The sequence below is a fragment of the Thrips palmi genome, unplaced genomic scaffold, assembly GCF_012932325.1.
Source record: "Thrips palmi isolate BJ-2018 unplaced genomic scaffold, TpBJ-2018v1 HiC_scaffold_15, whole genome shotgun sequence".
Classification (NCBI taxonomy): Eukaryota; Metazoa; Arthropoda; class Insecta; order Thysanoptera; family Thripidae; genus Thrips; species Thrips palmi.
Genome location: NW_023144624.1, coordinates 8,196,922 through 8,220,572, shown reverse-complemented (window position 1 = coordinate 8,220,572; position 23,651 = coordinate 8,196,922). Strand labels below are relative to the sequence as shown.

Sequence of the window (23,651 nt, the reverse complement as noted above, 5' to 3'; positions counted from 1 at the left end):
AAAAAATAATGCATTTTTTCTGAGGGTAATGTAGGGTAGGGTAATGCAGCTTGCAGCGTTTTCGTGAAGCTTACTCGGGGTAGTAGGGCATCCAAACGACTCGTTATGAAAATACACTCCCATTGAGAGTCGCATACGGTGGCGTGCGTAACTTTTGTGGACTGGCAGAGCGAAGGGAGGAACGAGGAACGAGCAAGGGCTAGCTCACATTGAACAATCCAACTTTTCCAAATGCCTCCAAGTTGAGCTTAAGAAGACAGTGTCGTTGTCATTGCACAACTTCATTCAGTTTTCAACAATGATCAAGCATGGCCCAGGAATGGCCCTCTGTTTAAAATTTGTTGCGAACAAAGTACATTCTGTCGCACCGCTCGTCGTCAAACTGTCTCATGCCACTGTCTGCTCCAGATCGACAGCGAAACCATGCTTCAAATCTCCGTTTCTACCTGAGGTAATATTCTAACAAAGCTGAAATTGTCGGTTTACTAAACTTTCCATTCCACGCCTCTCACGTAATGTGTCGTTCCTGTTTTAGAGACGTAAGTCTAACCTCTATCTATCTTGACATACACTTAAAGTTTTGTTAATTCAATTAACATGGCTCTTGTGATTACTTTCGAAGATGGTAAATCATTAAATTATTTGCTGAAGCTGCCATTGGAGTGGTTGTCACGAGATGTTTTTGTTGCTTTCCATTATTCGAAGTGTGTTTTTGTACTGTCTTCTGCTTGTCTGCTTGATGTGTTTGAAGGTTATGTACACACTCATGCCTTGACTTTGTACTACAGATATTTCAGGGAAAATTTGAATTGACTTTTAATTTGTTTGTATTTATTCTGTTTCAGTGTCTAGCTAATGGTGATACATCCTCTTCAACTAATCCACCAAATACTAAAACATTTGTGGATCCATTATCAAATCTTGAACAGGATCGTGAACATAAGAGTGATTTGGATGTCACTAGATTTATATCATCCTTAATCTTTGTTGGAGAAGACTCCCGTACCACTTTTCAACTCAGACAGTCTTCATCCATTGGTCCCTGCAGTGCTAATTTGCTTGGTGCTCAATATCATGGGACAACTGATGCATTACAATGTGATGAAATCTCTAGCGGTTCTTACCATCCACATGAAAAGAAAAGACCAGTAAGTTGTAGTTTATTGCATTCTGGTGTTGAGTTTAAAAATTCTTCTCCTGTTAAAAGAGAAGAAGGCTTCAGTCCCAACAATGCCCAAAATGATGAACGACTGGATCCTCTAAAGCCCCCCACTGAAGAGCAGCTTCAAAAAGTTCTTGACACATTAGCTGATGATGTAAGTAGTCATTTCATTTTTTTAAAGAAAATGTGTGTCTCTTATTGAATGTTAGAAGTGTTTTCCTTAAGACCAACTGCTTTGCTCTCAACCCAGTTACCAAGGTTTTTTATAAGACCATTCAATTATAAAATATACCACAAAAATATTATATTTGAGGATAATATAAGAGGAAAAAGATTTAGGTAAGGATTTTACTGTGTTTCAGTAGAGTAAGATTTGACCATTTTTAACACTCCCTTTTTTCTTTTGCAGTGGATTTGATCAATACTTCCTTCAAGCAAAGTTTTTTTATCTCCTTAGCCATCTGAGGTTTATGTATGTCAATTTAGATGTGTTAAAAATTACTGCACATCCAGAAGATGGAACGGTAAAAGTTCGATGGAAGGTATCTGTGATAAGGGTATGTGTGTTTTCAAACATAAGGCAGCCTGTCAAGAGTGTTTTCTAGATACATAATTCTGTTTTGCTTATGAAATTACACTTTATTTTTCAGATTCGTAAACTACTTGGCTGGAAACTTCTCAACATAAGATCGGGTTTCAGCAACAGTAAAGAAACGTAAGATAAATACTTGACATGCATTTTAAAAAAAAATCTTGAATTAAAAAGATTGGTTAGTTCCATATTAATTTTTTTTTCAGGTGGATAGATGGATTCTCCACATACTATGTAATGGGTGATGGCTTAGTGCACAAGCATATAGCAGACAAGGTAAATGGTTTCATCCCCCCCTTTTTTTTTCCTTTTGCAATGATCACATTTTTATTGTAAATTTTCCGTTACAGATGATGCCTGATAGAGAGCAGATGATAAAGAAAGAAAACACTACAAAAACTGTCCCTGTACCCCATCCGCTTGCATATTCAGATAGAAACAAAATCTGACTGATGAAATTGTTAAGATGCAAACTGAAGTCACTTCACTTTAAGTCCAATAGCCGGTTCCAGCATTCCAAGTGTGCAGACAGGATATAAATAAACAATGCAGTTCCATTTTAGATTGTTATGAGTGTTTTGTTAATTAAATATATTTAACAAATACTGTCCAGATTATTGAACAACAAAAGAGCACAGTAAGAGGGTCATCAAATAATATATGTGCACTTAGATTAAGAAAAAATACAGCTAGATGGGTATTTTAGTATCATCAAGTGATAAAAAAATACTCAATTGGTTATCTTCCTTCACAAAGAAAGTTCTTTTATATAGAAAAGCTGGTCCAGGAAAAAAAAACAATTTTTACAAAAAGTTTTCCTTTTCAGTTACAATTGATCTTCCTCTTCTTGGACTATCCTGTAAGGAAAACAGAACACAATTAAATTGACAGTGCCACATTAAAACATGCACAAAAAGAATAAATTTAGCAGCTATGCAACGTACAGAATGAATATTTTTGTATTTTGGAGTCATTCTAGTACTGCAGGAAGTGTTAACATCTGCAAGTACTCTTCCTGACTTGTTGCTTAGAGATCCTTTACGAATAGGTCTTGGAGAGGAATGAAGTGGAGCAGTTGATGTTGAAATCTGATTAGTACTTTTCTCCCTTCTATTTTCAGTATGTCTCTTCATCATCATATTTAGAGGCTCCTGCACTGGTGCAACAGACCTTCGAGGTGAAGGTAGTCTTGATGGTGCCTTACTTCCATGGGTTGAAAGGTTAGGAAGAGACCCACTCATAGCACACCTAGGTGACTGTGGCATCTACATTACAAAGGAAAAACAATATAATAAAACTTAATGATTTTGGATCTTAAGTCAACACTACAAGGAAGAGGGATACCTTAGAGACAGATTTTCTTGCAATGCTAGATACTGCATTATTTATGTCAAGTTTTGCAGAGGTGATAAGAGATGCTGAAAATAAAAACAAAGCATATTGTTTAGTGAGAGCAACATTGACAAGTACTTACAAGAAAGGAATAGCTAGACCTACATTTTGCCCTTGTCATATTCTGGACAGGTGCTGTAGCTTTCATGGGGGCCATTTTAGAACTTGTTTTGGATGGCACAACAGATTTCCTTAAAAATAGCTTGGTTTGCTTTCCAGTTTGCTCAAGAGTACTTGAGTGTGTAGATTGTGCGACACCTAAAGCTGCAGTTGACGTATTTATGATTAACCACATCCCAGGTCTAAATAAATAAGCCATCAATCATTTTAATAAAAGGTACTTACAAGATTTGTTCTGATGAGTGCTGCCCTTTGAGGGGGAGTACTTAGAGCAAAGACTCAAGTTACGCACAGCATCCTCACATAGAGGAAGAGGCAGAAGGGAGGGTGAAGAAGACAAATCTGGGCTTTTCATTAGTGATTCAGCACCAGAGGGTAGGATTTTCCCTTCCTTCTGCTTAGGAGATATTACTTGTTTCAAGGGCGAAGAAAAAGATAAATCTCCTGTTGGCATTTCCTAAAAAAGATGTTAAAGTGTAACAGTTAAAATGATGATAGCAGATTGAGAACAGAATAGAGAAAAAGTACATACTTCAGAGCTGATATTTGCCTCATCATTCATAAAAGAGTTGCAAATTTTATCTATGTCAGACTCAAAATCTGGAACAAGGTAACAACTAGTATAACATGTTCAAAAAATAAAGTCCACTACATAGGAGTAACTGCTATACCTTGACTGACAATAGATTTTTTGGGAGGTTCAGGCAAAACAATATTTAGTTTCATAATTTCATTTCTGGACCACTCTTGAACAGACAATGATGGCTCTATGCTAGGCCTGGAACGTGTTTCTTTTGACCTTTTGGGTGTGCAGAATGACAGAGCTTCCTGAGAGGGAGTAAGTAACTGCGATGATAATCTCCTCTGAATGATGGAATCTTGAATGTCATTTTGAACTGCCAGTGTAGCTTTTGATATGATATTCTCAATTTTCTTCTGTGCCAATAATACTATTTGCTCCTCAGACTTAACATTTGCCTTTGAAGGTTCTTCTAATCCAAGGGAATCAACAAAACTGAGCTGATTTTCTGGCAGACCAGAAGGTAATGGGTGCTGTACAATCTGCTTGCTTGAAATATTTGCTGATAGGGTGTCATCAAGAAAGCATGACATATCTACAGTTGCATTCAGAAGTGAGTCAGGAGGGGGAATGTCTTCCAAATAATTCCATCCAGCAGAATCATGATTATTAACAGTTTCACTCTGAAAGTAATCATTTTGGGGGACAGAATGGAAGGTGTCCTGAAAACATTGTTCTGGGGCCACACACTCACTTCCAATATGTTCAGTCTCCTGTGCTCTGGAATTTGAGTCACTAGCGGAAGGTCTCAAGTCTGGTAAAGAAATTGACTTCCTTACTCTTTCCTTATCTAGCTTGGGACAGGAGTTTTCCCTGGCAATGTTTAAGTCCATTTTGTTGACCACCTGGCAGTTAATAGCATCGTGAAGAACCATTTCAAAAGGGTCATTCTCTGCAGCAGCATTGGCGGCAACTTGGCAGACAACCATATCGAAAGGGTTGCTTTCTTCTCCGGACACAGGGAAGGGGTGTGACATTGACCCCAGAAAGTTTCCTGGTATGAGAGGTAAATCCTCTCTCCTCAGCTTAGGGCTGTTGAAATCAATTAAGCCTGAAACACATGAAAAACCATGTAATTAAGGATAAAGGTATTTGGAGTTTGAAGTTGGACATTAGATCATAAGACAGATAGAGAAACGTCACAAGAAAGTGAAAAAAAAAACAAGAAAATAACCAAAATAACTTACTATCCATTTTAACGGGAACAGTTGTCAAAAGTGTGCAAGGTTATAATAGAATGAAGAAGAATTATTAAGTCTGGATAAGCAGGCACAGAGAATTCTTGACAGAGCTTAGTGCACATTCGACATTATTGAGGACAAATAATGCGATGCTACAGTAAAATAATGACCAACAGTAACGAGGATAAATGCCGGGCAGCGTTCAACCGGCTCTTTGCTCTTTAACCGTTGAGCGCAACGGTTGTTGTTTGTTTGGTTTTTATTTTTATTATTTGGTTTGAGTACATGAAAAATTTAGAGTTCTGATACTGTACTGAAAGATGTTGAACTTTTTAGCCTGTGACAAAAATATGAGCCAATTATGAAAAAATGATATCACTAGAAAAACATTTTCAAATTTCATTCAAACAATACATTAAGAAATAATCATTAGACTACTTTCAACTCTCCAAACTAGATTCTGTTGTGAGAAAGTTCTCATAGTATTTGGCTCCTGGAATGCCAACATTGTACGCGGAAAAAATATCGTGCTCGTTCCGATAACATAACTTACATCGTGATTTACTGATTGCAGCCGGTTTAATAGATCGAAATTTTTGATTTCTTCATCATGTAAAAGTTGCTTTATCATTCTGTTGACATTCCTGTGCTGTCATTTCTTTAGGGGTAGAAAATGTTAGGAATGAGGGGTGTGCTTCTGCGTAGCAGACACAGCAGCAGACACCCGTCTGCAGAACGTGTTGTCACCACGCTCGTCTCGTACTTCAGGTGAGTTTCTTCTGTTCCGTTGAGTGCTTGTGCTTTGCCTCCTCTCATTGTGCTCCGGCTTGTGAGGACTTTTCTTTGCGCGTTCACGCTTCTGTGTCACCATCATGATTGAAGAAAGATATTGACTTTCTGTGGTTTAGGCCCCGAGTGGCAGGACTCTTCAGCAGCCGAGGCATGGCCGCCAATGCGAGCAATGTGGGCGAGCCAAAGGCAAATACCAACGGCCGTTTCAATGGCAGGCTTAATGGAGTCGAAGGGAAATCCCCGTTTCTAATCGGAGTTGCCGGAGGGACAGCCAGCGGAAAGGTGCGTGCATCCATGTGGTGTTAAACTTGCCATTGTGGCTCATGCATTATGTGTCGCTTGAGATGTCAGACATTCTTTCACAAGCCATTTCTCTGCTCCTCTGTCCTCAGTCCACTGTTTGCAAACGCATAATGGAGAAACTGGGGCAAGTTGATGTCGAAAATGCTCAGCGACAAGTAGTTTCTATCAGTCAAGACTCTTTCTACAAAGAACTTACGCCCGCCGAAAGAGCCAAAGCTGAACGTGGACAGTACAACTTTGATCACCCTGGTGAATTTCATTCATAATTATTATTTTGTCCATGTTTTTACCTTTTTATTTCGATTTGTTGTTGACTCATTTGTTTTTCCTTAGGTGCATTCAATGAAGATCTCATTTACCAGACTTTAAAAGACATTTTAGCTGGCAAAAAATGTGACATTCCTGTCTATGACTATAGGACAAATTCAAGGCAAGTGAATCTCTACTTACATTGAACGGTCCCTTTGAGATCTGGTCCCTTGTGTGGGACCTTTATGTTGACAGTGTTATTTGCTCATTCTTCAGGTGCGAAGGACAATTTATTACTATATACCCTGCGGATGTTGTTTTGTTTGAAGGTATCTTAGTATTTTACTTTCCCGAGATTCGAGACTTGTTTCACATGAAATTGTTTGTGGATACTGATTCAGATACTCGATTAGCAAGGCGGGGTAAGTGAAGTTCTTGCAGCATCTCGTTGTGGTTTTCGTTCTACTCAAACTTCAGTTGTTAATTTTATGGGGAAATGTTTGAATGATTTCAGTTCCCAGAGATATTAATGAAAGAGGTAGAGACTTGGAGCAAGTCCTTAACCAGTATATGAATTATGTCAAGCCTGCTTTTGAAGAATTTTGCCTGCCGGTAGGTCTATGTTGATTTAATGTACCAAATTAATCTGAGTATGTTATTTAAACATACATGACTCTGATATATTCCGCCCTCTGGGTCTTTAAATGATGGATGCATTTTACCTGCAATTTTACTCATTTTTGCTGTTGGTTTGTTTTTTCAACTCAGACCAAGAAATTTGCTGATGTTATCATACCACGTGGAGCAGACAATATTGGTAAGTTTTATGATAAAAGTGATTAAACTGTTTTATGTAAGGTAAAAATGAACAACTAAAGTAGGGTGCATTGTCCGTACCTTGTGTTTTATAACTAACCTATTTTTCATAGCCATCGCATGCTGGCCCAAAAACTTGCTGCTTCACATTGCATGCAGATATGTTCCACGTCAGCCACTCTTTTACACCCACCACCTTTTCCCCCCTTTCCACTAAAATAAAAAATATCTTTCTTGGCCGCTGAAAAACATTGATCCTTAAAAATTTTGTATCATATGCTTATAAATTATTTTTTTAATTTTAACTTAAAAATCTTTTGTGTGGGATTGAGAGATGCCACTGTTGGTCATCATGTCATTTTGAATCATTTTGTTTGGGTTTGCAGTGGCAATCGACCTGATAGTACATCACATCTGGGATATTTTGCATGGATCAACACCGGTTCTGCAAAAGTGTACAGTCACACGGCGCTCTAGTGGCAGTTCCGACACATTGAGTCGGTGAATTAGTCATCAGTGGAATCCTGTTTTGTACCACAAGCTGCTGCCAACTATTTTGCTTCTCATCAGTTTTCTGCTTATAATGAGAAAGAAAAATATTTTAGTTATCCGTTTATTTATAAGCATTGAGAAGTATCTCTCAATCCTGCCTATACTTTTTGACTTGGGTGCTGATAGCTCACAATCTTACTGTTATGCAGACTGTCCTATTTTAAGTCACCATGTCTGCATAGGAAACATTTATGTGCTTTATGTCATAAGGCATTTTTGTTATCATTTGTTTGATAGGGGGAAAGGGTTTTGTTTGTGCAACTTACATGACCGTTGCTTGTACCTTGGCTTCTACTGTCCTAGTTCATTTCTCTGGCAGTTTTTTTCTCTTTAAGTTTGAATTTGTAAATTATTTATGTAGACCTATTGCTTGTAAATATTACTGCTTCCATTTGCTGAGTCAAATCTTTGAAGTGTAGAATGTTTTGCCTCATATTAGATTTCTTACATGAACATTTGACAAGGAACTCTAAATGAGAACTTGCAAATTACCTTTGGTTCCAAGCTTTTTCCAAATCTTGTTTTGTTGCCTGTTGTGTGATAGTTGAACTCTGTAAAATGAAAATTGCCCTAACAAGAAAAAAAAGGGATTCTTAGCCAAATCCTGAATCCTTCCCCCTTCATTTTGTTACTTGAAAGCTATCTGTATGTTTCACATAAACTGTAAACCATAACACCACATTCCTTTCCTTACTTACTATCAGATCTAAGTATTACTTGCATATTTCACTTGTTAATTTGAATGCTGTTTAGAATTAGCACATCCACATTCTTTTCTATTTTTTATTCGAGCATAAACAGTTTTTATTGGTGAATGATTACTTGTCAATGTTTTTCCCTTAGCTTTAAATGGGCTCTAAACACGCATAATATTAGTTTATATTTGTGAACATTCGTTGTGGTGGTTGTTTAATTGTTTGTTTACCATGGTGTTGCACAGTATTACTTTACTTAACTCTTGTTTTTCTGTCGACAAGAAACCTTTTTAAATTTGTCTGTGTGTTTCTAAGTCTCTTTTGAGAGTAATATATTTTGTGTATTTTTGTAGTGATATATGAAGTGCATTTGTGAAATTTGAGTCTGACCCTACTATATTTGTACCTTGGTTGACATGTCCAATCTTAAATGAAACAAGTACTGACCAAGGCCACATTCTTTGTGACAGTTATTTGAGAGAAGAAATGAAATCCATCTCTTCTCATTGCATAATAGTATACATGTTCCTTCTGATGCCTGTGGGTGTATATTTAGTTTGAAATGTTAAGGAGATAATTTGCAGCAAGAATGTGTGAACGACTAACATAAAATTGGAAATAAACTTATTCATTGAAGAATAGCATTCTTCATACACATTTATTGGAGATTTAACCTCCAGATTAAAGTTGATCTTATATTGTACCCCTGATCTCCTTTGCTTATGTGAGATGCTTATTTTCAAAATTTCTTCTTTCTTTTTACAGTGGCTATTGACCTTATTGTGCAGCATATTCGAGAATTTGTGGTGAACCGTAATCAAGATCAAATGAGGAATGAAGGACACGCCTCGCCATCCCCAGCAACATCTCCAGTACATGGTGCTCGAAGGCCAAACACTCCTGATGTGTATTTTAAGCGACCTCATTAAGGCTATGTTACCCGTAATTTCTACATTCTTGAGGAATGAGTATATAATCCTCATTCAAAACCTCAACGAATGTTTGATTAACTATAACAAACGACCTGACACCTTGTTTTCACTTAAATTTTACTTTCTTGTTGCAATCTCTGAGTACATGTAGAGTAGTAGTTCAATGCTATTTGTTTCTTTTCATGACAGCATTTAAACTGTGTCCAGTTGCTCTTAACTGTCTAGTCGTATTTTTTTTTAAAGTGATTTTCTTTTCAATTACCAAAGAGTTATAATTAAATCAAGAATGCATGAAGTCTGAAAATGTTAATTGCCACAAATCTATTTCAATGTAAAGATGTTTGCTCAAGGAAAAGCAAGCTTTTAAATTGAGTAGGATGCTAATTATCTTTGCACAATGTTCCTCGCATTTCTATGAATTGAGACACTTGCACAAAGTTTTGATCCTCATGATTTTTATTATTTACAAATAAGACATTACAAGAGAAGAAGTTTTACCACTATGTATCTTTTCTGTTTTGGTATGGCTGGGCTATTATCAAATTAAAATATTAACATGAGCATATGAAATAAAGAAGACAGCTTAACATGAAATTACCATGATTGAATTATTAGAAATTGTAACGTACAATTAAACATAAATAAAAAATATAAACACAACCATGTATCTCACTGGTAGTAAAGCTCCAGGTTCATTCCATCTCGGATTTCATCTGAATCCCATGTTAAGGAGAAAATGCACAGTAACATACGACAGTTAATAACTCAAGCTACGAGACAAGTAAAAAGGATACAATCGGCCAGCTTGATATGATCTTTGAAAATGGTGTACCATTTTTTTAAGACAATCTTCTCCCAATGAGTACCAGTTTGTGCAGAAATTAACTTCTTCAAATCACCAATTGTGTCGTCTGGGTTGCATTTAACACGCACCTTCTTACCAAGGCGATCATTACACGTTACCTCAATCATACCCAAGCCTGTGGAAAAAAAAACAGAAAGAAACGATAAGATAAGACCATTTTAACCGACAGAATGACTTCAATATGGTTAAAGCGACAGTGACGTTTGAAGAATGATATCTCTTCAACACATGTGAGTAGCTTCCAGTAAGATCTGGAAACTTCAGTGAAGTCACTAGGTTAGGTCTTTGACACTTGCAGCTTTAAGCTGCGATAGATTACATTAAAAGTGCAGCTGATAATTTTGATTCGATAAATTAATTGGACGACGGAGGATTGTTAGTGCGCTTTCTTTAAACCTGTAGCGATTCAAGTATTCATGGAGCAAAACACAAGTAGCCAGTAGCCATGACAAATAAAGGCGATGCTCACCTGTTATCTCTCAATATATGAGGAAAATAAGAATAGAAGGGAATGAAACCGGCGATGGACTTCAATGCAACCGAGAAGTGGCACTAACGTTGTCCAATAGCAAAAATAATGAGTTGATGCATAACCCCTTCAGAAGGCAGCTAGGGTGTCAACATCAACACTGCACTGGGGAGGCGCTACAATCCGGCACCGGCGGGCGCTGTGATTCGTCCGCTCCACCCCAGCCTCCTGCTGATTGGTTAAACCCCCCCAGAGATCCTCACAAGTCACTCACGACCAAACGTGAACTGGAATGCGGATAAAAGAAGGGAAGTCCGTACAGGGTTAGTGATGATTTTATTTTTCGATAAGACAGCATGACGAAATAACAGTTCTTGCATAAGCCAAGTCAGTTCCCAAATGCTTATTAGTCACAATGTTCCAGAGATGAAACTTCTGCAAATAGAGCACATTTGTATTTTCTCAAAATACAATTTTTAAACATCAGAAAAGAAAGTTAAATAAGCTTTAACAATGACTTGCTGAAGACAAAATATGTCAATGGTGATGAGGCACAAAATTTAATTATCCTCGCACACTTCCAGTCCTACAAAGCACTTAACGCAATTCTTGAATAAAGGGCATGCAGGCACTTTCACAAACTTTACTGGGTACAAAAAGTCAGCAAAAGTTGCTTATAAGGTATGATGGCCATATTGAGGGATGGGTGTGGGATAGTATGAAAGGTACAAAGGTAATAAAGACACAAACTTTAATGTTCATCAAAATTTTATGAAAGCAAAAGCGCTACTTCCTATAGTCAACTAGTCATGACTACCCACTGTGAATTCCTTTCAAGGAAGCTGCCTTTCTATCCATCACCTCTCTAAGCTACACAAATATGTAATATCTGAAGAGTGTTAAGAAATGAATAAAGATAAAATATTCACTATACTAAAAAATATTTATAAATAATTAAAATAGCCAACAAAGCAAATGACAATGATTGGGCAGTGTGCAGATGGCCTAGTTTTGGAACAAGGTCCTGGTGAATTCTATGTAATCCATAGCTCCAGGGATCGGCCTCTCCGTTTTGGCATCAACATAAGGTTTCATACGATCCACACAATAGTCTGCCATTTCCTTAGTAAGGTTCTGAAAATAATAAGATAAAAGTTAGGAAAATAGATTTCACTTCAAATGTTAATTACAGCAACATTCATAAAATTAAAGGGAAACTTACAGCATATAGCTCTTCTTTGGTCACATAAGGCCTGTCTCCAGCTGTAATAGCTCTGAAGGCATTTTCAATTTCTTCAGAGCTCTGCACATTTTCAGTTTCTTTGCTGATCATGAAGGCCATGTACTCTTGCAGTGAAACATATCCATCACGGTTGGGATCAACAACATCTGCAAATAATAATGTTTAAAATTGACAAGGGCTTGTAAATTGGTAACATCATTCTAGCACATAGGCAAAAAGCTTACCCAAAATGTTTTCAAATTCTGGGTCAGGTTGCCCCTCTTCAACCATGGGTAGATCATACCCAAGCGCGCGGAGACATGATTTGAACTCTTGTTGGTTGAGTCGGCCACTCTTATCCTTGTCGAAGTGTTTGAACATCATTGAGAACTCCTTAAGAGCATCTTCACTAACACCCGATTGGTTTCGAGCTTGAATTTGCTGTTCAAGATTGTGCTGCATTCGCATACCTAATTGATCCAGTTGATCCCACTGTTGAGCCAGCCCGACCTAGGCAAAAAAGGCAAGAACAAAATGATCAGTATTATTTCAATTTGTTTTGGGGTGTCTACAAAGGGATTAAGTTTACTTACAGTACTATGCTCAGTGTAGCGGTTGTCAAGAATTAGGTGTTCTTCAAGAATAGCTCCAAGATCTTCAATTTTCTTGAGGTCAGAACGTCTGGCACGGACATCCGTGGCTTTGCGCTGGAAAGTAGAAAAGCACAATTGTGAGACATGTTAGTTCTTAAAAACAATAAGCTACCTATAAAGTATCTTGATGTACCTTTGTGGCTTCTAGTTGCTGTTCCAAAGATCCAGAACCCTCCATCATTGATGTTCTGCAACATAAGTTAATGTGAAAAAGAATGAAGAACACTTTGAAATTCTGGAAGATTAGAAAAGGCAGCACAGTCAGATTATTTTCATGAAACTGTCACTGACATTGATTTTAAATTAGTCATTACAAGCACAATTATTAAATGCTCCGATTAGATAGATGAATAGTGTTTTGACATAGATAAATTAATAAGAAAACAAACACCGGATGCAAGTTAATAAACCAGCTGATAGTCTTTGTTTTTGTGTTAAATCACAATGAATGTGTAAAGAGCTTGTTACATTGGCTCTGATGTGATACAATTATCAAACCAGTCACACACTCAGAGAACTCAAAAAAATAAATAATCACCCATCCCAGCCAAGGAGGCGAAATCTATACACCATACAAGTAAAAGAGATGAAATAATTATAATGATGATACAAAAAACCAAGTAGTATAGTAAAAATAGAAGTTGAAGCCCTTCAATGGTCCATCCATCCCAAAATTCAAGTTATAATATGAACCCACCTTGTCTCAGTGAGCCACTGGTGGAATTGGTTAGCATGTTTGGCAAAGTCCTTCCGCAGCTTATCATTTTCCTCTTGTCTCTTGGCTTCCTTGGCTAACTCAGTATCTCGTTCCTTGATGATCTTCTGCAAGTTCCTCCATGTGTCTTCCAAAGCCTCCATAGTAAACCATGTGTAAGGGTTAGGCCCTACATTGAAGCTTTTAATTTGTTGATCAAGTTCTGCCAAAGCAGAAAAGTCTGCCTCAGCTGAAGTAAGTGATGCCTAAAATTTAAAAACAATGATGTGAGTACATTTGTAAAGAGCAAGTTTAGTTCAGGCGTTTTTGAGGACTTCTTACTTGGAACTGTGCATGAGCCTCTCTAAGAGCACGAATTTCTTCAATAGAGTTGCAGCGCACAGGGTCAGTTAAATCTTCTTCAGCATTTTCAAACCAAGAGTTGAATGCTGATGCTTTCTTTGCGAAAGTAAGATACAAATCTTCAATCTGGCGGAACTGTTCCTGCATGCGAAGCAAACGTTGCTTGCGAGCAGCTGAATCAGACAACAATTTCTGCCAGCGAGCAATTACATCGGCATGTCGCTTCTGAATAGCTTGAGTCTGGGCATGTTGAGCAGCAATCAGCTGTTCTTTAAGTGCAGAAATGTTCTGAATGCCCTCATGTTCAAATGCATGGAGACCTGAAAAACAATGCCATAAAATACGCCCTCACGGTAAATAAGACAACACAGGAAGAAGGATCTGTGTGAACCTACCTGCATCAAATGTCTCTTGTTTAGTTAAGAGGGTTTGAACTGTAGATAAATCTCTACCAAACTCTTCAGAGCGAACATGGGTCTCTTTGTCTGCAATCCAGGACTCAACAACATCTGCCTTCCACATAAATTGGAGGTAAGCAGAATTATCCATCAAATTGGCATGTCGATTTTGAGCCAAAGCAGCCAAATTCTCCAACTTCTTCTCCAACTGCTGGCAGCGTTGAGTGATAGAGTCTGCATGGTGGTTGCCCGCCTCAACCAATTCTGATCCAGCTGAGCTGATGTCAGCACAACGATCGCGATGAGCCGCAAAGTCCGTTTCAAAAGCATCATGCTTCTTCAACAGGCCTTGCACAGCAGCCATTGTGTCACCATAGTCATCAACAGACAAAAGCTGCTGCTTCTCACTGTTGAAAAATAGAAAGTATGAAAGTTTTAAATAAAGGATCAAACAACAAGCAGAAAACCATATGTTAGCTCAAAACATCTAGTTGTAACCTTATCCATGCCTCCTCCTCTTCAACTTTGGCCAAGAACTGCTGGTAAGTGAGGGATTCATCAAGCTTTTGGCCTCTAGAGGCGGCTAGTTGTTTAAGCTCTGACCAAGCCTGGTTTAAAAGTTTCAGACGCTGTTCAATCTCTGGAACTCCAAGATTGCTAACATCCATAAGTTTCTCTCCAGCCTCCTGTACTGCCTGAATGGCTGGCTCATGCGAAGCCAGCTCAGATTCCAATCGCTGGAAGGGTAAAAGTGTAGAACAGGTTAGAAACTAACAAACAACTCTAATTAAGAGTTTCTACATATAGCTAAAGATGCCAACCTTATGCTTCTTTTTCAAGTTTTGAACGCCAGTTAGATCTCGTCCATAATCATCAGAACCAACGAGTAGTTTCTTCTCTTTGATCCATGATTCTTCATCAGCAATGTCTCTGAAGAACTGATGAAGTGTGTTTGCTTCACTCAAACGAGCCTGACGATGGGCTGCCAGGTTCTTGATGCGCTCGTATCGTTCGTTAATAGACTGTCGTTTCTCTTGAATGCTAGCTGTGTCAAACTGGCCACTTTCAATCAAAGAATCAGCTTGACCATTCATATCTAAAATTGATGAAAATGGAATGCGTGAGTGAAAGTTAATACCAACAGTCACATAAAATTAAAAAACAAATGAGGTTGTCGCTACCTTTGATGCGATCATCATGAGCAGAAATATCGGCTTCAACTAGCTGGTGCTTCTTGATGAGATTTTGAACGGATGCCAAATCCTTTCCAGCATCTTCTGATGTCAAAAGAGATTCGACTTCACCCAACCAAAAGTCTAAATCTTTAACTGCTGCAATGTAAGTCCTTTGCTTGTTAGCTTCCTTCAGTTTAAGAGATTTTTCTGTTGTCTTGTGAGTGAGGAACTCCCATTGGTCAGCAATGGATGCAAGGCGGCGCTGCAACCAGAAGTAAAGTATTAAATACAAAGTTTGGAACATCACGAACCCCGAACACCACAAAAACTGTTTGCCAGCAAATTTTCTGTTACCTGAACAGCTTCTTCTGAACCAGCACATTGCCGCTTCTCAATTAGATTCTGACCCATAGCCAAAACACTTTGAATACGGTCAGCATTGGCTGCAAGTTCAGCTTCAAATGCTTGATGTTTTTGGTGTTTGCTCTGAATGTTGGCAGGATCCCTGTAGGACTCTTCAGTGGCCAGCTGCAGTTTCTCTGCAATCCAGTTCTCCATCTCATCAGCATCACGAGAAAACTGTTGTAGGGTCTGGCTTTCTCCAAGCTTAGATCGTTTTTCAATGAGAGCTTCCTTGAGATGGCGCCAGCGATCCAGAACTTGCTTGCGTTTGGAATCAATTTGAGGAGCAGCGTAATGTTCTGCTGCCATTAGTTGATCAGCAAGTGTTTGAAGAGCAGCAATCTTTTCCTCCTGTAGGACAATATGATAATTAGTGATATGGTCAAATCAACCAACAGCATATAAAGTAACGAAAAGGAGCAAGTCCACATACGTGAGCATTGATAGCTTTGTCAAAGTCTTCATGCTTTTTGATGAGGGCTTCAACATTGTCACCTTTCGAGTCAACTTCTTCTGAAGCCAAGAAAGCTTCCCTGGCTGACATCCAGTTTTCCGCCTGCTCACAGTCGCGGTAGAATAGCATGAGCTCAAGGCACTGGTCAAGCTGCATACGACGAGCTATCCAAGCCCTGGTAAATTAGATGTAAGTCAACCATTTAGCAGTTTACACTTGAAAATAATATAAAAAAGCATTTATTTCATATTCCCACTCACTTCTCCAATTCTTGGCGTGCTTCAGTCATACTTTCCATTTTCTCTTGAATTTCCACACTTGCATAGTGGCCTGACTGAAGAAGTTGCTGGCCAAACAGTTCGAAAGCTTGGAAGGTGCCAGCTCGAGCATCAATTTCAGTACGATGTTCCTGGTGGCAAGAAAAAGTGCATGCCAATATAGCAGACTCAACTAATGATGTTCATTGGAACCACTGCATCTGTTAAGACTTAATTGGACATTCAAAAGTCTTAAGTATTAAAAAAATGAGAGTTGAAAGTGATTAGAAAGGTTTAGATGGTCTGAAAATATGTTTGTGTGGATAGAAGAAATGTTGATGAGGTAGTATCTTTGCTTGTAGGCAGGTCTAAAAAAATGTCACACTTGTACAAAAAGCACAAAGTGATTGAAATAAAAATAAAATGTCTGTAGAAAAGAGGTAAAAATAGAAAGAGGGAAAAGGGAGGGTGGTGGGACAAAACAAAATCAAGTCTGCTAAAAGCGAAAAAAAAAAAAAAAAAGTATGTATAACACTTTTTCACTCAACAAATATTTTAGGCCAGAAGGGAAAGCTCCACCACAATTCTATAAGTTAAATAAAAAAAAATTAAATGCATCAGTTATGAGAGCCGTTAGTCCTTTAAACTAAAATTAAAATATTTTCATAGTAAAATATAAAAAGAATCACCACAGGTAAAATCAGCAATGAGGAAGATATCTAATGCAAAATTGAGCAGAGAATGATGAGAACAATGCTTGAAACCTCACTCAGTTCCATAAAAAATGCTTCGTAAACCACACAAGAGAAAACCACGCCAAGGCAAGTCACGGCATGCTCATTAGGAAATTTTCAAGCCATCACATGTAATGGTCCTGTGAATACAAATCAGGTTATTCCTCTTCTGGGATTGACAAAGTGACAACCCTTACGAAAACAGAAGTAAGTTTTGAGGTCTTTTCGATAAAATTTTAAAAACTACTACTGGGAGACAAGCTGTTTTCTAGGGTCCATGACATGAGGCTTGGAAAGCACCCTAACGCTCAAGCACGCCACTTTCACAGCAATCACCTGTACCTGTGGGACCACCCCATAACGGGCATCGATCTCTGCACGATGGCTCTACAACAAGAAAAGCTTGTCTCAGACCAGTTGACAGGCTTAGTCTTGTGAACTCCACAACAAAACATTTTCACAACAAAGCCATAAACTCCAGTCCTGAGAAGCAAGCTTTGAAAGGTGATACTAACATGAGATGGATGCAACACATCCTGTATAAGTTCTGCCCAAGTTTTCAGCAGCATAACTGCAGGTTTCAAGCAAATTCATAAAAAAATGAGGCTTTACCTAGGGTAATGCTTAATAGTGTTAAGGAGATATTTTAATTTAAAAATGAGTCATTGGAACTTAATGTAAGTGAAGCCAGGACTTAAATTTTTCTTTCGAAGATGTATTTGGGTGGACTGGATGTAGGATCAGGACTAGAACTGCAAACCAGTAATTCAACACCCTGTTCTTTGATAATGTAAATTTTGTGTTTGGATGGGATAATGTACACAGTCATAGGACTTTAAGAGAGGAAAATATTCGTTATCTTACATACCTGGTGTCGCTCAAGAAGAGCCTCTGCTCCAGTGACATCATTTGCAAGCTCATCGCTTGAAACTAGTCCCATCATGCTGCTGATCCAAGACATCAGGTCTCGATAGTCAGCCAAAAAGCGTTGAAGATCATAAGAGTCAAGCAGTTTCTCTTTGCGGCTGTTTGCTTTAACAGTTAGTTGAGTCCACTCTTCATTTATTTCCCTTTGCTTTGAATATGTCTGATCAGCAGTGTCAGGGTGAGTCTGCATAAGGCGGTTAGCAGTCTCATCAAGTTGACGGATCTGAAAAATAAAATTGAAACATTCAGCAAAAATTGCAATTAATGAAAAAAAATTGTGACTAATACAAATTAGTTTTCTTGTAATAAATACCTTATCACCCAGTGCATTGAGATCTCTTTCTAGACCCTCATGCTTGCGCTGTAAGGCTTGAACAGAGCGCAGGTCCTTGCCAAGATCATCATTGTTAAGGGCTTCATCTTTCTCTTGAATCCAATCTTTAGTCTCATCAACATCACGGTGGAATCTTTGCACTTCATGAGCGGAGCCCAACTGAGTGGCACGCTCAGCAGTGAGAGTCTGAAGAGAGCTCCACTTCTCATTAAGATCCTGCAGCTGTGTCTGTATCTTTAGGGCAGCTTCAGTCTGACCAAGGCTCATAAGCTGCATTGCTATTTCATTCATTTCTGCAAGACGAACTTCATTTGCCTTAAGATCAGCTTGGAAATCATCAAACTTCTTTTGCATAACTTCCACCTGTTCCAAGTCTTCACCAACATCTTGAACTTGAGCATGGTTTTCCTGCAACACCCAAAAATTATCAGTGAGGAAATAGGTTTGAAATAACTGCTGAAGAAAAGATGATAAGTTGAAAAAAATACCTTATCCTTGATCCACGTGGCAAGTTCAGCTGCTTCACGAACAAGCACATAGGCTTTCACAGTTTCATTCAGTTTATTCTGCCTCTCGCGGGCAAGAGCCAGCAAATTATCATACTGAGTCTCAATTTGCCCTTGGCGAGCAGAAATTGAGCTGGAATCAGCCAAGTTCTGTTGAGATGCTGTGAGTCCGGCGTCCATTTTTTTCACATAAGCAGCAGGAACAAAACCTTGACGGTCGTTTACTTCAACTTTCCACCAATCCTTAAAGATAAGATATTAATAATTTAACAATTAGAAAAATTACAAAGCAATGCCCTAAGCCTGAATGTGAATAAATGAGTTCAAGAATATTAACATACCTTGTTGTTGGAATTCAGCAAAGTAAGCATGTCACCTTTTTTCATAGACACCTCTCTAGGCGATTTCTCAGCATAGTCATACAGCGCCATAACACACTCCTTACCGGTAATATCCATCACAGGGGTCTCTTGTTGCTGTAAATTACAAAATTCATTTAACTTTCTATGAAGGTGTACTGAAGAAATAAGAAAGAACAAGCAAAAGTCGCATACCCGACAACCAGCAGCTTGCTCCCGAAGCACAAGAATGGTGTTGCCGAATGCCTCCAAGTCTGAAACCAGAGCTTCATGTTTTTTCAGCAGAGCTTCGCTTGAGTCTTCATCTTTTCCATAGTCTTGGTTGTTGACAATTGGTTCTTTTTCCTTCATCCAGGATTCAGCCTCATTAGCATCAGCAAAGTACTGATGCGCCTGGAGAGAGTCTTCCAGGTCTTGTTTACGCTGTAGCAAAAAAAGGAGTGTTTTAAACAAAACAAATTTACTTTAAATCTAACCATTTATGTATGCTGTTAGATTAAAGAATAATTTTCTAATAAAACCAACCTGAAGTGCCTTTTCCTTGAGCTGAGTCCAATGCTCATTCAGATTAGTGATACGCATTTTGATCTCCTCAGATGCGAAATGGCCATCGCCAATCATAATTTCACCAGCCTGGCAAACAGCTGCCACTCGGCCTTCATGATTATTGATCTCTCCCAAGACAGCTTGGTGCTTTTTGATCAGATTCTGGACACCAATAAGGTCTCTGCCTCTATTAGTAGATGCTGCCACAGGTTCTTTCTCCCGAATCCAGGCTTCTTCATCCTCAACATCTCTGAATAGTTGTTGCACTTGAAGCGAATCCAAGAGACGCTGCTTGCGTACTGACATGGGTTTCTGAAGAGCAGCATATCGCTCTGTGACACCTTCCTGCTTGCTCTTAATGTTGTCTGCATCAAAATGTCCTCGCTCAACAAATTGCTGAGAAGCTGTGCGAATACCTTCAACTCTATCCGCATGGGATCCAACATCAGCTTCCAACAAGGCATGCTTCTTCTGTAAATTTTGGACAGATGTAAGGTCACGCCCATAATCTTCACTCATGAGCTGTCCCTCCATTTCAGAGAGCCACAATTCAACATCTTCAACAGTACGATTGAATTGTTGCTGCTGGGAAGCTTCTTGCAGCTTTGATCCCTTTTTCTCAGTGGCACGGTTCAGGGTCTCCCAAAGTTCCACAATTTCGTCCATGCGAGACTGGATTCGATCAGCAGCATAATGATTGTCCTCAATGAGCTCTTGACCTGTAGATGTAATTTCATCCATCCGAGACTTGTTAGCATTCAACTCCTGTTCAAAGTTTTGATGCTTCTGCATCTTTCCATTGAGATTGGTTGGATCAAGATAACTGTCATCGGTTGCAAACTTCAGCTTCTCGTTAATCCAACCCTTAGTTTCATCACAATCTCTTTCAAATTGCTGCAAACGATAGGCATCATGCAGAGTTGCAGCACGTCGAGAGGATCTGTCTAGAAGGGCTGCACGGCGTTCCAGCAGCATAGCTCGACGCTGAGCAACATCATCAGCTGCATAGTGCTGTCCTTCTATCAGCTTAGTCGCAAAATCATCAAGAGCTTTAATTTTCTCCTCTTGGGCAGCAAGGGACTTCTCAAAGTCTTCATGCTTTTTGATTAAGGCCTCAACAGAATCAAGGGAATCTCCAAGATCATCATTAGACAGAAATGCTTCTTGCTTTGCCATCCATGTATCAGCCTGCTCTGTGTCACGATAAAACAACTGCAAGTCCATGCACTGTTCATAGAGAATACGTCTTTCTTCCCAAAGTTGCAGCAAAGATGTCTTCTCATCAGACAACTGGTGCAGTTTATTGTCAACATCCTCTGCAGCATAATGTTTGCGGCTCAACAACTGTTGTCCTGCTTCGGCAGTAACCTTGAAGCTGTCTTCACGAGCATCGATTTCACCCTGAATGAGAAATATTGATAAGTGATGAACCAATAGAATGAATCACCAAATCAATCAAACAATCTTACCTTATGTTCCTGATGTCTCTCCAATAGTGCCTCAGCACCTGCAACATCTTTGGCCAGCTCATCAGCATAAATGATGGTTTTCATTCCATTGATCCATGAAATGAGATCACGGAAGTCAGCCATGAAGCGGTGCAAATGGTAAGACTCATCCAATTTTGAGCGACGCTCCTTGGCTTTGGCAGTAAGCTTTTCCCAATATTCCTCAATTTCTGCTCGTTTCGCCTTGATTTGCTCAGAGTGGTGAGCATGGATACCACAGAGACGCTCAGCTTCCTGACCAAGCGTAGAGACTTTGTCTTCAAGGGCAGCTAGATCACGCTCCACTCCTTCGTGCTTACGTTGCAGGGTTTGGACACTTGCAAGATCTCGCCCATAGTCATCAGAGGATAAAACAACATCCTAAAACAATCAATAAAAAAGGAATTTATTATTTATAAAAGGACCAAAAACAAAATAAAAGAAACTAAGTGGTAGGAATTTAAAAAAAAAAAAACTACCTTTTCAGCGATCCATGCTACAGTCTCATCTGCATCACGGTTAAATCGTTGAATTTCATGAGCACCAAAAAGCTTCTCCTGTCTCATTAGAGCCAGCTGCTTCAAGTGGGCCCACTTTTCATTTAGCTCTTCCTTCCTTTGAGTAATAGTCTCTTTTTCTGGGTGTCCATCAGTGACAAGTTTGTCAGCAAGTTCATTAACTTCTGTTACACGATATTCCTGGGAGGCCATGTCCTTTTGGAACTCATCAAATTTGCGTTGGAGAACTTCAACATGCTCCAGATCATGACCAAACTCATCAGTAGTAACAAAAGTTTCCTAAAATTTGAAAAAAAAAAAAAAAAGCATTTATAAAAATTAGTAATAGATAATTTTATAAAGTGACAGGAAAGGCTTCATAATATTAAAAAACAGTTACCTTGTCATTGATCCAGAACATGACTTCATCACACTGACGTATAAACTGAACCAAAACAAGAGCTTGCTGCAATTTCATTCCCTTTTCAGCAAGTTTAGAGAGAAGCAGCTCCCAAAGACGGTGAAGTTCATCTGCACAGCAGCAAAAATGGAGTGGTCAGAATATAACAATATTTAATTTCAGTGGGGTTGTAAAACTTTGAATAGGTAGTAGAGATTCATTCACAATTTTTGAACAATTTTTCAAGTATGCTTTGTACTTACCAAGCCTCTTCCCAATAACTGCAGATTCAAAGTGTTCTTGGTTTATCATTTCCATTCCAGTATTATCCAAAACAACGATAGCATTACTGTGTGCTGCTACTTCAGCTTCAAATGCCTGATGTTTTTGAATCTTAGCCTAAAATAGAATATTTTATGAGTTACAAACCAGCCACAAACCTGTGCCTCAAAATTATTTAAAGAGTTTGAAGTCTCATATTATACCTGAAGATTAGTAGGATCTTTGTAGCTTTCATCAGAAGCAGCTTGAAGCTTCTCATTGATCCAGAGCTCCAGTTCATCAGCATCTCGTTTAAAATACTGAAAATCAAAAGAGAACATTTGAGAGAGAACATTAGCACTATGATCTATCCAAAACGTCAACAGCAGGAATTATCTCACAAATAATAACACTAGTGAGACAACCTACCTGGAATCTTCTGGAGTCCTCAAGTTTCACTCGTTTGGAACGAGCCTCAGCTTTGAACTCTCCATACCACGTAAGTACTTGTTCTCGTCGTTCCTGGATATCGTCAGCACTCTCAAGGATTTTCACCTCCTTGGGAGCGTTTATTTGCTCCATGGCTGCACCTTCTACACCCAACTGCAGACCAAAATAATTTGTATTATAACATAACAACAATGCTATTAAACTAAAAACTTTTGGTTTTTACATGAATATGAGAAAGGCAACACTGGCTAGGAACGATGTGGTGCTTTCGGGTGTCACCGCAAAGTTAAATGCCTAACGGGACGGGCGCGGCATACACAAACCTAGGGCGTCCGCAAAGTAATCAATAATAACCTAGCCCACTTTTCCAGCAGCTTACGACCCTGGATACCCGAGAGGCGGAACAAAAGATAGGGGAGTCACTAAAGCTCAGTAGCAAATAAATTCTACCAAAGCCGGTAGACGCGAAATGGGCGTGCACCGCTGTACGGAAATTCGAGGGTGTGGCAGAAGCTCGTCTGCCGCAAGCAGCAACCTCCATGTCAGTGGCAAGCTTCCGCAGCAGAAAACTTAATGGTATTTGTGACCTAATTGTCTACGGGCTGTGCTCTCAATGCCACGCCTCACTTGAAACTTAAACTGCTGTCACAACGAACCTCTTCCGGTAAATTTTAAGCACTCTTTCGATGTGGATAAATTTTACACTGCTCAATCATTCAAGACTCCGCCACACATAGCATCAGCATCGCAAGTTATTTTTGGAACTTACGTCACTGAGCGCATCCGATCACGGCCACCTAGATTTGGATGTCGGACGGGCACAACGGGAAGA

At 39.0% G+C, this 23,651-nt stretch overlaps 5 protein-coding genes across 13 annotated transcripts; 2 read left to right on the top strand and 3 right to left on the bottom strand.

Moving 5' to 3' along the window:
* Positions 1 to 18: 18 nt before the first annotated feature.
* Positions 19 to 2,316, top strand: LOC117641392. Its single transcript, XM_034378669.1, has 7 exons — positions 19 to 451; positions 846 to 1,316; positions 1,413 to 1,501; positions 1,572 to 1,719; positions 1,813 to 1,877; positions 1,961 to 2,030; positions 2,105 to 2,316. Exons 1-7 carry the CDS (start codon positions 299 to 301, stop codon positions 2,201 to 2,203), a joined length of 1,095 nt encoding a protein of 364 aa, XP_034234560.1. The 5' UTR covers positions 19 to 298; the 3' UTR covers positions 2,204 to 2,316.
* LOC117641389 lies at positions 2,312 to 5,346 on the bottom strand. Its single transcript, XM_034378663.1, has 8 exons — positions 5,034 to 5,346; positions 3,938 to 4,897; positions 3,799 to 3,866; positions 3,492 to 3,723; positions 3,252 to 3,410; positions 3,099 to 3,172; positions 2,699 to 3,019; positions 2,312 to 2,611 (listed from the first exon to the last, which is right to left on the bottom strand). Exons 1-8 carry the CDS (start codon positions 5,038 to 5,040, stop codon positions 2,558 to 2,560), a joined length of 1,875 nt encoding a protein of 624 aa, XP_034234554.1. The 5' UTR covers positions 5,041 to 5,346; the 3' UTR covers positions 2,312 to 2,557.
* Positions 5,347 to 5,530: 184 nt separating this feature from the next.
* Positions 5,531 to 10,026, top strand: LOC117641393 (uridine-cytidine kinase). Of its 3 annotated transcripts, none has more exons than XM_034378672.1 (8): positions 5,531 to 5,795; positions 5,950 to 6,101; positions 6,212 to 6,371; positions 6,456 to 6,552; positions 6,648 to 6,793; positions 6,886 to 6,983; positions 7,140 to 7,188; positions 9,200 to 10,026. In XM_034378672.1, exons 2-8 carry the CDS (start codon positions 5,970 to 5,972, stop codon positions 9,361 to 9,363), a joined length of 846 nt encoding a protein of 281 aa, XP_034234563.1. In that variant the 5' UTR covers positions 5,531 to 5,795; positions 5,950 to 5,969; the 3' UTR covers positions 9,364 to 10,026. The 3 variants fall into 3 exon arrangements, with proteins under 3 accessions (XP_034234563.1, XP_034234561.1, XP_034234562.1); XM_034378670.1 differs by having other exon boundaries at positions 5,936 to 6,101; XM_034378671.1 differs by lacking the exon at positions 9,200 to 10,026 and adding an exon at positions 7,574 to 9,075 and having other exon boundaries at positions 5,936 to 6,101.
* On the bottom strand, positions 9,950 to 10,900 carry LOC117641394 (ubiquitin-like protein 5). Of its 3 annotated transcripts, none has more exons than XM_034378673.1 (3): positions 10,701 to 10,900; positions 10,161 to 10,346; positions 9,950 to 10,079 (listed from the first exon to the last, which is right to left on the bottom strand). In XM_034378673.1, the coding sequence occupies exons 2-3, from the start codon at positions 10,336 to 10,338 to the stop codon at positions 10,036 to 10,038; spliced, it is 222 nt and encodes a 73-aa protein (XP_034234564.1). In that variant the 5' UTR covers positions 10,339 to 10,346; positions 10,701 to 10,900; the 3' UTR covers positions 9,950 to 10,035. The 3 variants fall into 3 exon arrangements, with proteins under 3 accessions (XP_034234564.1, XP_034234566.1, XP_034234565.1); XM_034378675.1 differs by lacking the exon at positions 10,701 to 10,900 and adding an exon at positions 10,628 to 10,696; XM_034378674.1 differs by lacking the exon at positions 10,701 to 10,900 and adding an exon at positions 10,551 to 10,692.
* A 119-nt stretch (positions 10,901 to 11,019) lies between these two features.
* LOC117641387 (spectrin alpha chain) lies at positions 11,020 to 23,608 on the bottom strand. 5 transcript variants are annotated; one of them, XM_034378657.1, is made up of 29 exons: positions 23,476 to 23,608; positions 22,799 to 22,972; positions 22,594 to 22,689; positions 22,372 to 22,507; positions 22,109 to 22,239; positions 21,691 to 22,008; positions 21,194 to 21,592; positions 19,704 to 21,125; positions 19,374 to 19,601; positions 19,161 to 19,295; positions 18,802 to 19,062; positions 18,293 to 18,721; positions 17,921 to 18,202; positions 17,395 to 17,439; positions 16,322 to 16,470; positions 16,041 to 16,236; positions 15,560 to 15,958; positions 15,212 to 15,467; positions 14,852 to 15,126; positions 14,529 to 14,767; positions 14,028 to 14,437; positions 13,612 to 13,952; positions 13,273 to 13,535; positions 13,114 to 13,137; positions 12,709 to 12,763; positions 12,516 to 12,629; positions 12,168 to 12,432; positions 11,923 to 12,089; positions 11,020 to 11,834 (listed from the first exon to the last, which is right to left on the bottom strand). In XM_034378657.1, the coding sequence occupies exons 2-29, from the start codon at positions 22,949 to 22,951 to the stop codon at positions 11,706 to 11,708; spliced, it is 7,317 nt and encodes a 2,438-aa protein (XP_034234548.1). In that variant the 5' UTR covers positions 22,952 to 22,972; positions 23,476 to 23,608; the 3' UTR covers positions 11,020 to 11,705. The 5 variants fall into 5 exon arrangements, with proteins under 5 accessions (XP_034234548.1, XP_034234549.1, XP_034234551.1 ...); XM_034378658.1 differs by having other exon boundaries at positions 23,447 to 23,560; XM_034378660.1 differs by lacking the exon at positions 17,395 to 17,439.
* Positions 23,609 to 23,651: the final 43 nt, after the last annotated feature.